This window comes from Mugil cephalus, chromosome 14 (genome assembly GCF_022458985.1).
Source record: "Mugil cephalus isolate CIBA_MC_2020 chromosome 14, CIBA_Mcephalus_1.1, whole genome shotgun sequence".
NCBI lineage: Eukaryota > Metazoa > Chordata > Actinopteri > Mugiliformes > Mugilidae > Mugil > Mugil cephalus.
In genome coordinates, this window is record NC_061783.1 from 2,667,654 (window position 1) to 2,682,020 (window position 14,367).

Below are 14,367 nucleotides of genomic sequence, written 5' to 3' on the forward strand. Positions count from 1 at the left end.
AACTAAACTGAAATGTTTGAGTTTTCCATTTTGAATTGTTCACCTCACACCATGCACCAAATGTCCAGTTCATTGTAAAGAGGAATAATTATTTCACCACGTAAATCATCAAAAATACTCAAACAAAAAACACTACTTCAATTACTAAGCCTTATATTAGGAAACCACTTCCTTATTGCCACTCCTTCCACTTCAAGGTAGATACAATGACCAGTTCTACAGTAAAATGCTGATGACAAAAACAGACTGCAGTGAAAGAAGAAACATAAACATTAAAGGGTTGCAACATAACTTTATTTGTTTTGAACAGTATTTCCACTGAACTATTTTCAATTCATAATCATTTCTTTACATTTTCAATATTGTTGCCATTTCTTGTATGCATTTTTTTTTCTCCAATGTTTGTGTGTCATGTTCAGTTGAAGTGTATTAGTTTCTCGTCACTCATTCATACCGTCGGTAAAGTCAAGTCAAGTCACAGTTTTAAGAGTGGGTCATTTTAAGCAAATGAAAAATTATAAACAAGAATAGAGAAAATAAATACACGTAAAATAAATGCGAGGACCAGAGCAGAGAATACACCAGAACTGGTCAGTGATGCCGTATGGAAAAGTATTTTACAAACGCGTAGCATTGTAAACATCTGTAGCGTAGACATTACTTGACTGAGCCAAGCCTGGATTTTGATAAAGACATGAACAGCTTCTAGGACGGAAGACAAGTCAGATTTGAGATATTTAGTGACGTCTGGTTAATCCTCTATATATATTTCAAGGTTCCTGATCATACAGCTGGACTGGGACAAACTCTGAAACACAATTATGCAAAAATATAGCCCAGAAGATCCTGATCAGGAAAAAAGATCAAGAAAAGCAGAAAAAGGCTTGTATCCTCTCCTCTTGTTTTAGTTTTCTTTCTGTGACATGTTCTAATGAGGCTTTTTCTCCACTTCTCAGAAGTGATTAGAATTGCATGTGAATCCCTGTCAATGTATCAGAACATACATGTAGTTGAACTCATAATACTTTTTAATGTAAATCACTGCACTATTTCTGAATCCCAGATGTTTCTCGTTAGAAAAATGTCAAGTAGTTCCCCATGTCCGCTCCCCACCCAGTGGAAGGAGTGTCACCTTTGAGAGCAGTTTGTGTCGGTGGATCTTCGCCTCTGGGGTGTGCCTGATTTTGGACAATGTTTATTGCAGTCTTATGGATTACTTTTGAAGGTTTTGAAATTCTTTAAACAGTACTTGAATTTGAAAGAAAAAAAACTTGAAAAAAAAGAGAGAGGGACTTCTCTATTGCAGCTTCTACTGAAACGAAGCAAGTTGAAAAATGGCCTCACACAATCCCTCAGTCATTCTGACTGGGTCGACACAAGCCGATGACACAAACTACTGAAAACCAAGTGAATAATTTCAACCAGCCACCAGGATGACTAAACTTTGGTAAACTACCTTTGACAATAAGGTTAGTACCTGCAACTGTCTGCTATGATAGTCGCTCAAGTTTCCTATTTGCATCATGTGCCACATCTAAATAATTGTTCTTTGATTCCAAATGCTTGCAGCTCAGCAATGCACAGTGAAAACCAATAGAAGACTGTAATACTGGGGACCTTCACACCCATGGACTGCAGCTGGAAGTAGCAGGAAAGACTAGTTTTATAAAGGTAATCAAGTCTCGTCCTTCCCAGACGTCTCGAATCAAATTCCTTATTTAGGTGCCCATAGGAAAGAATGCCACTTTTCCAAAGAAACAATGGCAAATGTAACTTTATAGATAAAGAAAATAGAGCAGCAATGTTCTGCACAAAATGTGTGCACATTCAAGTAAATAAAAGATATAAAGAAAAAAAATCTCTAAGTCAAAGACAGTTACATAAGAACCTCCAGTCTTTGTTGGTCAGATTGGCACTTTTGTGAACAGGAGTGCATTTTCGTTCTTCAGATATATAAATATATTTTTTCTTCCTGGTTGATGCACTGATTTTTTTTTTTTTAATTTTCATTTTTTCTTTTTTAACATTGCAATTCTGGCATTATTTGCAGGCCAAGCGCAGAATTGGCCGTGAAATCGAAGACTTGTTGTACAGTTGTAAATGAAGCTCTACACGTTCGACGTGTAGAGAAAAGTTCTTGATGCTCAATTATTCGTGAGTTTCCTTTGCTGTCTATCGGGAGCGCACGTGTTCTGTGGAAAACACCTCACAACCCATGATGCAAACACAGCCTCTCTTACGTCATGTACTCCACTGTCAATTAAATCAGGAAGTAGTAGCTTCCACCGCGATATGATGCACTGACGTAGGATGTTAGGGGTTGTGTAAAAATAGGAGACTGAAATAAACAGAAAAAGAGATGCTCTTGCATCCAGGAGACTTTACTCAATAAGAGGGGATTTCTTTGGTCTTGATATTCAGCAGATTTTTCTTTTTCTTTCTCTTTGAGGAAAAACTCAATTCACAGCTTGACGATTTAACAATTGGGCTCCAGTGATCCACAGAACAAGGGCTCCCAGACTCTGATTGGGACTTAGTCATCGAGTCGATCTACCTCTCCATCACACAGTGCCTGTCAGTCAAACATCACACAACCACAGTTCTGCTCCATCCACAAAGCCTGAACACTGACCCAAGATCAGCCTTTGCAGAGCTAGTTTAAACCATCGTAAGTCATGTGGCAAGAAACAACGAAAAAAGTTTCCATAAGATGCTCCTGACTCCAAGAGACACCTCTCAATTAAATCTCTGTATCTAATAAAACTGAAAATAATCTTCATTAAAACAGAGCCAAGGGCCCCATTTTCATAAATAACAAGACAATACCTACTAAGTGCTATGAAACAAAAAACATCCAAAATGGCAATCACCACACTTTGGAGAGACAAAACTTCAAAATTAAATAAAATTAGAACTTTTTCTTTAAACCCAAAGATTATGGAAACTATTTTATTTGCTACTAGCCACTCATCTGTGTGAGGTGTGTGTACAGTGTCAGCTGGTGTTGTATGCAAATGTGCATGAAGTGTGCGCAAATATATATTTATCTATATATATATATATATATATTCATACTTTAGTTTTTGCTGCAGTAAGATTTGTCACTAACCTTGGACACATCCCTAGCCAAACTCTGGTTGTTATTAGACCCATGAGGGGACAAAGGACCGGCGGAGACCTCCGTTGCCAGATAGAGAAGAGGCTATTTACATCAATACCTATACGTATCACAATGGACCCATGCAAAATCATTATCCATTGTCATTGTCATTCCTCTGTAATATAGTGATATAGAATGCCAAAAGTTATAAATCAACTCTACCACTATACAAAACACCACCACCATCACTACACTACCACTGTTAACACCAGCAAATCCATTACGGCCCACTTCCTTCTTTTAACTCCAAATGCTGCGCAATGTTTCCTCTCCCTGTTCTCCACCTCTCTGTGCCAACTGTCTGCGTTCGGCCAGGGATACTCGGCAACTGCAGGCAGGGTAATATAACACCATGCAAAAACCCTACCACAAACAACTGGAAGGGGGTGGGGGGGTATGTGGCCTAGCTAGTTGTCGGCAACCCATACGCAACGGGGGTTCAGAGAGCAAACTTATGATGGTGACTGTAGGAGGTATCACACCTTATGTCAAACATCTGCGATGCATTGAATGCATTTCAATAGAAAAACAAGATGGGTTTGCTGCTGCTGGCTCTTCTCTCCCTAAATCCCCAACTAAGCCTTCCTTAATGGTTAGATCACTTCATAATTCAAATGTAATGTCATTAATAACACAGCACACAACGAACACTGGATCTCTAACTATTCCACCCTCAAAACTTAGATTTTATTTAGTTTTCTAGATCTTTAAATGAAGCCTCTAAAAACCCAATGTCTTCACCACTATCCCATGCAGAGCTGTTCCTATTTAGGGGTTCACAATAACTCCCACCCATTCCCTCCCCTTGCTACTTTGTCCCATTTAGAAAAAAAAAAAAAAAAATAAGGATCCCACCTCTTAGCTTGGGCTTGATATAAAGCGCTTGATTTTGGTTGGACATTTGTGCCTCTGTGCTCCCACTACAGAGTATTCTTTTTTTCCCCATCAGCAGATATGCAGAGACCAGCCTGAAACCTCGTGATCAGGGTGTCCCTCAATAAGCGCTTTCCATTAAAGAAGAAAAAGAAATAATCAAAAGCACAAACAAACAGAAGCAGATAAATAAAGGGTGTATGAAAAAATAACTACTTGTTATACTAGAAAGTGATAATTCTACAAGTGTATTCTGAATTGCACTAGGTCAGACTGACATCAAGAGCTGGGCATATGTCACCTCATGCACCCCAATCTGTAGCATGGGATGCACTGGTAATCCTAAAAGTAGGAATGTCCCATTGGAAAAGAAATCAAAGTGTATATAAAAGATATTAACCACCAAACCACCGTTACTGCCAATGAGAGAACCATAGAGAAATAAAACGGCAGGAAGTTTGTGCGTTTTAAGCCGGAGCAGACTTGCACTTTGGGCTATGAGGTGATCACTTCCTTTTCTAAGTGAAATGGAGTTTTTGTGGCCCATTGACCAGAAAACAGAGGACTCTGCCCTGTGAGAGGCCAGTCCACTGGTTGAAAAGAAGGAAGAAAAGGGGTAACAAGAGCTATCCTCCAAGGGGTGTGTCTCTATGGTGATGGTGCTTGGGGTGTGGGGGTAGTGGCAGATCAGGGAAGAGGGCAAAGTGGCATGACTTAGGCATCTAGGGGCCCTCCATGAGCTGGGGCGGAGGGGGTAAATGATGCATTTTAGAGGAGAGGATTGAGGACTTATAGCTGGAAACCCTCCATAGGAGCCTCCTGCTGGGGGAAGAGGAACTGCTGGTTGGCCTGGTCCACCTGAGGGGCCAGACTGCTGTCCTCGTCCTCCACACCGAAGTAGTGCTCAATTAAATCGAAGGCCTTTTGGTAGATCTCTTGGTTGTCGTGGCTCTGCAGGAACTCTATCTTGTCAAGACCTGGAAAAACAAGTTTAAACTGTGTCAGAACGTTCAGTGTGAATTAACTGTGACATCACACGCATTGAACTTGAATTGTCAAGTTGTTGAGGTTCTTTTTTGAAGAAATTCCTTCAAAGAGTTATTGTGTTTACAAGAGGACAACCTAAATGTTTTAAGGACAACTTAAAATATACTTGGAGCAGAAGTTGTCACAAGAAGCATTTAGCTCTGTGATGCAGTGATATACAAGGCGTTTCTTTACAGACAAGTCCATCAACATGCTTGTTGTTAATGGTCTGGTCTTAGAGTTTAAATTGTTGTGTTGTCCTTACATATATTTGGTTTAGTGTCGTCTCTTTGAAGAAACACAATATACAGCATGATATTTTTCAGTCCAGTACCATAGGCTTCTTCGATGAGGCTGCAATAAGGATTAACTCCAGTGCCGTTGTTCTCCTGCTTGGCCTCCTGCTCGCCCAGTCTCAGGATGTTTTCTAACCCGTTGAGGGCGACCTGTACGATCTTGGAGTCCATCACGGTCAGGAGATCACACAGCGGCTTAATACAGCCCAAATTCACCAGATATCTACATGCAAACAGACACAGATGTTTAAATACTACAGCCTTTTTTTGTGTGTGTGTGTGTGTGTGTCAAGGTTCAGATGTTGAGTTAAAACAGGGCTACGTAGTTTGAATTACACTGAACAACATAACTGTAAATTTGTAATAAAATAGGCTTCCCATAATTTAGCTACTGGGTTTATTTGGTCCTTTATCCAGTTTAATAATTCTTCATGACATCCCTTAACAGAACTTTCTACTCCGTTCATCTCTCATAGGGAGTTTCCATTTGAGCAAGTTTTTGGTTAATTTATCAATTTCTTCTCAATGAGACTATTATGTCATACTGAAAATTGTTACTTCCAACCAGCTGAAACTTTTCTAACTCGTGTAATTGCACCCTATAATATTAAAACTAACGTACTTTGACCAGTAAGTTGACCCTATAGATCTGGCAGTGGTGCAATGAACTCACTGAAAAAGAGACAATAAATCTCATCTCATCCATATGGCTGAACAGACCCATAGTATTAACTTTAAACCTAACCTGATCTGTTCTGGTGTTCCTCCAGAGGTGGCGTTGGTGATGGCCCAGGCTGCCTCCTTCCGGGTCCTGAATTCAGCTTTCTGCAGAATATCGATCAGGACTGGAAAGATGTTGGCATCAATTACAGTCTGAGGAGAGGGAGAATAAATGAGATCAATAAAGCAACAGGGTTGTACATTTTACATAGTAAACATCACAAAAGTCAACCTTAATCTAACGGTCTCATCTGAAGCTAGTGGAGACTGTGATGTGAGAGAGAAGAAACAATAAATCACCTGGTGTATGTTAGAAATCCATTTCAAATTAAATGTTTGGAATATGAAAGAATAATGGGAATGAACTACAGTGGAATCACGTTGTTTAACACATCCCATTAAACAAAGTGACAGTAAACACCAATAATGTGAGTATACCTGAATGAAAAAGATCTGTCAATTATCCCAGGTTACATCAGACTGTGCTTGTGATGACTTGCTTTCGTGTTAACACACTTATATACAAAGAATATTAAAGAAATGAATAACAATTTAGAAGCAGCATTTGTTATGAAAAACTACCCAAGACTGCACAGAACCGGATCAAAAGACTTCAGATAAAACGCTAATAGACAAGAATATTGTTGTTGTTCTTTCTGGTGGAAACGGTGCAGAGCATCGACATTAGCAGTGCTTATATAAAAGGAAGTAGCACTGCTGACATTTCAGCACGCCAGTAAATGATGTCAAATATTTATGTTCTCCTCAGAGCTTTAATTCTAACAACCCATTGATTTTGCCATTCATAGCATTATTACGAAACAATACAGTTCCATTGCTGGCATACAGGAGGGAAATGTCAAATGTCCAAGTGTGGTGCATTATGTTCAAATAATGAGAAGCTGTAGCTATGAACATGCTGAAAGGCCAAAGGTGTAGATGAATTTAGGACTATGTAGTCTGATCATTATAGAACTACTGATGTTATAAAATATGTTTGTAATTTGTACTAATCGAAAACTACATGATATATCATAGCTTAACCGAAAAAGACTGTTTATTGCAATAAAGAAAAGGGAAATGCAAATGTACATGTTGTCATGTTCATTTTTGTGCTCGGTTTCCTGCTGTGATGTTTGAGATGGTCCAGCACGCCTCTTTTCGAATGGACTCTTTAGCGCTGCTGAGAAGGTGCAGCAGACAGGGCAGGGCGGAGCAGTTCAACACCACCTATACACACCAAGACACAGGGTTCATAACCATGTAAGGGATTCATTAACTGATATGAACAATGAATTTGTGGTCAGTTAGTCACGGTTCAGTGTAGGCTTGGCTGCATTGCTCCATTGTTGTAAAAAAATAAATAAAAAATGACTGGACATACCAAAAAGACACATCAAATATTTCTTTAGTGTAATCATCATGGGGAGTTACTGCTCTTAGCTTGATATTGAGCCAACATGGAAAATTCTTCTTCAATATGAATCTAGTGTTCAGTTCTTGCATTAAGATCTAATCTGGCCAATCCACAAGCGACCAGCTTTAAGTGTGTTTGATTTCACCTGAAATTAACATTCGTCTTCAGCCAGCTCCTCTAGATGAGGAAATACTTGACTTAATCACACATGCCTCTTTACACATCAGTAATTAAGCGCTTGTCAACATGTTATTTAATGACATAATCACACTCCTGTACTCACATTAAATACTTTCATTTGTTAATTATCGTTTAGACTTATTTAAAATTGATAACAGCTACAGGGACATAATATTTTAAAAGGCTCTACTTACTAACGAACAGACATCACATTTCCTTTAATGACAATTTTATAAGAGCGGTGTGTTTTTCTCTGAATGAATGAGGAAAAACACAGGAGCACCCTGTGGAGTAGGAGGTCTCAGAGGGACCTCTCAAATGCCATTGCAATGCCTCTTGGCATCATTTATGCTGGCAACTTGTAATCAAATAAAGATCAGACCTTAATGCAAGTGTGTTGTAATTAAAGTGAACTCAGGTGTGATTGGTCTGGTCTTAACCTTGCTGCACGCTCAGCTATGGAGACTGACACACACCTGGCCTCAACGAACTATGCTGTGGTCTGACTAAAATATGAACACAGCATGTACTGCCCTTCATGTTGTGCTTTATAATATTTATAATATTTGTGGACAAATATTTAGGCATACCTGGTTCTTACCATCACTACGTTGTTCATTCAGACATCAACACTGACTGCTTGACACAGCATGAGTTCACGACTCCTTTGTATATTTTACAAGCTCTTCTCAAGTGATAAAAAATTTTCCCCATATTCAATGAATGCATTTAATCCTACACGCATCAACAAAATGTATCAAAGCCGTGCAAACACTTGTGACCTCACCACATGTATTTTGTTTGGAATCTTTTGGTTCAATGTTTAAGACGCCTGTGGGATCCAAAAATTCTGTTTTGGCCTGGACCAAGACATCTGTGTGCACTCTTAGGGCGCATTCACACTAAGCAACGTGCTGCCCCCTAAAGTCCTGATTCTATGGCTAGTGTCAGTGCAACTGTACAGTACGCTGCCCTGGCACGGTACAGTTGGACGAGGTGTACCTAGTGTGAGTGCACCCTAAAACTCACTAAAACTCTTTAGGTTTATTCTTTAGAATAAACTAGACTACTTAAAGCTCTTTGACATCCTACTTCTTTTTCCTTTAGTTCAACAGGCATAGGCAGATCAATGAAACAAACTTTTGTTCAGTACACTCTCACCTGTGTTTGGATGTCATCTCCAGTCACAATGTTTCCTACAGCCCTCAAGGCAGGAGAAGCCACCTTATAGTCAGTGTGCCTGCAGAAATAAGGGTTTAATAGAGAGGGCACTATAAGAATTTTATAGGTCAAATTTATGGCAAGAGAAACGACAGGATAAAGCCTGAACTTACATGAGCAATTCTACAAGGCGCCTGCAGACGCCAGAGTCAATGACAGCCTGGATCTTGTCGTTGGGACCGTCTGAGAGGTAGGACAGAGCCCAGCAGGCGTCTGCCAGCAAGTCTGGGTCACTGCTAAATAAAAGCCTGGATAGCACTGGCAGACAGGGTGACACCTAGACACCACAGACATGATGCATATTTATGATCAGAGACAACACCGATTTTAACTCCCCGCATGAATCACAGACAAATACTAAGTCAAAACTTTGGAAGCAGCTGCTGAGAGGAAAAGCAGCATCATTTGTTACTATCTGATGTTTTTGAGGTCAGGCAGCAACATTTCAAACACTTTAGTACATTGACAGCCGACATTCAGACATGAAAACTCCAGCCTGAATAAGCTGGATGCAGCAGTACCACACAAACAGAAATGGAACAGTTTGTATGACAATATCAGAATTTGTAAATGGCTCCTATAAAACCTATTTAATTCACTGATTCACTTGTATCAGAGTAAATAGCAGTAGTAGTCACGCGAATACAGCCTGCCAATACTGCCTGATTATGTGTGCAGGTCCAACTTTACATGTGTTTTGACAGATAAATATGTAAAATGTTCTGAAATTATGAATGTTTCTGTGTTGTGTTACCTTTTCAAAAGCAGGTGGAGGGTTTTTTCCTCTACAGAGATTAGATAGAGCCCACACAGCATTTCTAGTCATGGTCAGTCTAGTGGATTTGGTCAGAAGCCTAAAAAAATTAAAAAGATTAAATAAAAATAATTTCTGAAATACATTAAATGTAGAACAGCTGATTAAGGAATGCTACTAGAGAACACAAGAAATGAATGAACTTACATTAATAGTGGTGGAAGAATGTTGCAGTTCAGCACATAGTCCCTACATACTGCACTATCCCCTGCGATATTACCCAAGGCCCACACAGCCTGAAGAAGAAGTAACACACAAAATATTCTCAAAAACAGTATGGACCAATGCAATACAATTAAATCTACAATAATTAACATGAACACTACTCGTTACTCCAAATAAACTGTACGTTACCTGTTCTTGGACATCCTCAAAGTCTGAGTTAAGGAGCTCTATGAAGATGGGCACTGCTCCAGCTTCAATCACGGTCTTTGTCTGCATGGATGTTCCTGATGCAATGTTGGTCAGAGCCCAGGCGGCTTCAAACTGCAGTGGCACAAAATGACATAGAAACAAAGAGCGAAGCTTTAGTAGAAGTTTAATAAATGAGAATTCTTCCTAAAATGTTAGGTGACCTCCACAAAAAACACATTTCTACATGTCCACCTGGCAGACGATAAAAACCGGTTTAAATGACTGCTTTTACCGGATTGTCATCAGACAGAGTTCCTGTGGGCATGTATCAGAAGAATCTGTACAAGATATGACTGACTGCTGGAATGCATCTGATATCATCTGACAAGGTAACAGTTGCTGTACCTGAAGTATTTCACATACAGGTCTCTTATGAAGAAGATGTTCTTATGTTGAAAGCGTTTTTATCTACTGACCTGTAGCGTGCAGTTGATGCCCTTTTTCAGGAACTCCACAAATCTCTCCACTACTCCAGGTGTGTTTATAACTTCATCAATTGGTGGGTTAGGCTCTGAAACAACAGTAAAATGACATGACAGCTTTTTGTTTGGTCTCTGAAACCACCATGATCATCACCACAGATATGCGAGTTCACTGAGGACACTACACTCGATATGTACCTTTAGAAAGTAGTTTGCGGAACTTCTGTGTTGTGGCAAGCTGAAGTTCTGGGTCCTCGGAGAAAAGCATCTCAACCATTTCTCTGGTAATAACTCCTTCCTGCAAGGACAGAAGTACAAACACTCAGAACAGGCGCAGCAGAAACGTAAAATGAAGTTCCAGTGTGATCCTCTTTGTTACATGAGATTAAGAAAATTAGACATTAAGGAAACAGATACTCACTGTTACTGTAGAGGTGAGGTAAGAGTCCACCAGTGGACTCTCAAACATGGCCTCTTCTTCATTGAGAATGTCCACATTTCTCCTCTTGAAAAGCTGCGATTTCGAAAGCATGAGATTACACACAAGACAAGCCTGATTTTTGTCATTGTGCACAGACAACATAGCCACATGATCTGAAATAAAGATTTGGAGCAATACCTGCTGTTCTCGTTTCTGTTTCCTGAGTTGGATGCCTTCCTCCTCTCTCCTGCGCCTCATCTCTTCTGGATTCAGTGCTTTGTTCTTGTAACGGTTCATCCTGTAGTTATCCTTGGCCGGACTGGCTGACGGTTCTGAAGGGCCGTGAGGAAACATGATTAGAACGTATGGAAGAAATGAACGGTGGACGTTTGCCTCATCTTAGGCGAACTCAAAGAGCACAACATGTCTAGGGACGTTTAAATAAACACGTAGCAGATTAAGTTGCATTTGTTTCCCCTCTCTTCTCTATTAATAGGTGATGGCGATGACAGTGTTTTCAGACAGGTCTATATATAAAAAGAACTTGAATAAACAAGCCCATAAAAACTGGATAATGTAACCTAAAAATACACACATGCACGCACACTGCTAAGCTTCTCATCAACCAGTCAGCTGGGAGCCACAACAAACGTATTTATTCAGTAGAGTTAAATTGCAGAGTTGGCATAAAGTGGAGCCCACACACACACACACACACACACACACACACACAGGACAAACTGCTCATTCTCAGCATTTGTGCAGTCATGGCACCAGGCATACCCCCGATTCACCCGGGGGTTACAGGGGAGCAAAAGAGTGGTGGAGAACAACACTCAAACCTGCCACCTCTTCTCTGTGCCAAAAGCACTCCATCATAACGGGGGGAGGGGGGGGTCCGAGGTTAAATGTCTGAACAAATGTTGGCAATTAAGGTCATGCTATGGTTTTAGGGCATTAGCACAGCCGGTTTTGTAAAAAAGCTTATGTGTATTTGTGATGTAAGACGTGCAGATGGTAAAGCCACAGGGATGGACTGCACACAAACACAGGTTGCAGTTAAATGCTCTTTTTTTTTTTTCTTAGTTAGATTAGCTGCTATATGTGGTTGGATGGCACGGAAATAGCTCTGCCGAAAGGACATGTCTGACATTTCAGAGACGACCCTACTGACAGCAAGGAAAGAAAGGGGACTGGTGGGATCTGTTTGAGAGTTTGCCATCACAGCTACGCCATGGTTATACAGTCTACTCTATACTGTCAACTTTTTAGCACTAGCAATCCTAAAGGTGGTGGTGAAGCTGCAGATATGCCTCAACCTCTGCAAATAAACCTGAAACTACATGCATGGTTGCAAACACAGTTCTACTGTATGGAGTTTTTGCTGAACAAACGCAACCACTTCATTTGACTTGGTAAAGCTAAGACTCCGACTGATTTGGTGAGAAGCACAAAGACTGATTCAAGTCAAGAACCATTTTGTAATATAAAAATAATAATAATAATGATGAAGTGGCAATGAATTTGAAAGGCACCGGAGACCATCCTTCCCATTTACGATCTACCTTGTTCCACATAAATCTTTCCAGTAACGTTGATGTGATGTGAAGTAAACATTCTTAAAATAAAAAGAAATATAATCATGTGTGGGAATAGTCTGGCAAACACGGGGACATCTAGTGTCACATGTACAGTCCAACTTAGCTTCTAGTTAAGACTTCTGTGACCAAGTGTTTTTTTCCCATTCAGTTTATTAGCTCTCCAATTTCCTGCTAACATACTCAAAATAATAACATCAAACTCAGACTAGCATCGACGTTTGAAGAGCGACACTGTGCAACAGCTAACGTAGCTAAGTACAGCATCATCACACAAATCTGTGACATTGACTATTAAATGTTGTCATCCATAGGTGATGACTTCACAGCTTTACTGAAAGTCTGATAGCGAGTTATAGCTGGTATACCACAAAATGGCACACACTAAACAGCTAAGATATGCCTCAAGCAGGGGTGTCAAACTCACTTTAGTTCGGGGGTCACACGCAGCCCAGTTTTGGACCAACAACATAACAGAATAATAACTTATAAGCAAAGATAACTGCAACGAGTAAATGGGGAGACTGTAAATTTAGCAAAGTATCCTTTAAAAAAATAAACGAGTGCAATTTAGGCTCATTGCTGTGTGTTCTTTAATCCTGGGTCTCAGTGTTGCGTTCTGGCTACTTTTCTTAACACGACAGGGGACAAATCAGGGATAACTGTTCTTTTGATCGCAGTCTTCTATGTCATTTTCGCACTTTGCAAATTCATGCCGCGGGCCACATCAGATTGGCTGGCGGGCCGCTTTTGAGCCGCAGGCCGTATGTTTGACACCTGTGGCCTAACGTATCCATAATATAGCACTAGCGCCGCAGTACACCATACAGCTTGCCAACATCCCCGCTATAGACAGTAAAAACGGGAGTCAGAGTTAGGAAAAAAAGGAAAGAAAAAGAAAATTCCTCGACGTGACTGACACTAACTTCACACCCGAGCTATGCTTGTGCCCCCTCCCTACAAAGGTGTAGCTACAGCGCGGTGCTAGCGCAGTTAGCTGTTGGCTAAGTTTCTCCGCTCCAAGTTGGCTACCAAACGGATCCGTTGTTTCTGGTTGGAACTGTGTTAACATGCCTCATATGACACCCGACAGTATACGAGGCAATGCCCCGAGACTACACAATGTGGTGTCAGCTTACAACACAACAAGTGAACTGGCGTAAAACAGCAAGTCATAAGCCCAGATATGTAGCTAGCCTAGCCTAGCCTAGTCTGGCTAATCAAATGGCTAACCAGCTAAACAACAGTGACAGGACGAGGATTTCATAATCACTTGTTCCGACCAGACATACGAATCTTAAACTACCAGAACACCCATCTACGTTCTTCATTTCAGAAACGGCTTACCCATCGTGTCCTGTGGGGTTCAACTGTATTGGGCTGCAAAGAAGTAAATCAAATTTAAACACGTTCCCACTTCTAGCTTTCCAGAATCCGCTCCTGTAGCAATATGTCTGCCGGCCCGGGAGACGGAAACGTCAAAATATAAACGACTTCCTGCCACCAGGGGACGCACTAGCCCCACAAATCCATGCTCCATTAACACACCCCCAGTGAGTTACACGACACAATTAATTTACATTTCTAACGATATGCATTGATAATCCATCAGTGACTGAATTTATGTCTTTATCAAATGCATATATTCGCGAAAACGGCTAAGATGGACCGTGAGTTAATTAATTCAGCCATTATAAAAGTGCCACTGTTTTTCATTAGGGAAGAGCAGGACAATGCCTGATTTCATGACAGCTTTCGTCCAAAGTCACCGCATGGTTCAGATGATTGCATTTGTCCTGCATCAG

General features: G+C 40.5%; 1 protein-coding gene across 1 annotated transcript; it reads right to left on the reverse strand.

Annotated features, from left to right (window-relative positions):
• Positions 1 to 272: 272 nt before the first annotated feature.
• Positions 273 to 14,037, reverse strand: kpna6 (karyopherin alpha 6 (importin alpha 7)). Its single transcript, XM_047606067.1, has 14 exons — positions 13,910 to 14,037; positions 11,163 to 11,296; positions 10,965 to 11,057; positions 10,742 to 10,841; positions 10,538 to 10,632; positions 10,062 to 10,193; positions 9,855 to 9,943; positions 9,648 to 9,747; positions 9,007 to 9,170; positions 8,834 to 8,912; positions 7,183 to 7,305; positions 6,101 to 6,231; positions 5,394 to 5,578; positions 273 to 5,010 (listed from the first exon to the last, which is right to left on the reverse strand). Exons 1-14 carry the CDS (start codon positions 13,911 to 13,913, stop codon positions 4,823 to 4,825), a joined length of 1,617 nt encoding a protein of 538 aa, XP_047462023.1. The 5' UTR covers positions 13,914 to 14,037; the 3' UTR covers positions 273 to 4,822.
• Positions 14,038 to 14,367: the final 330 nt, after the last annotated feature.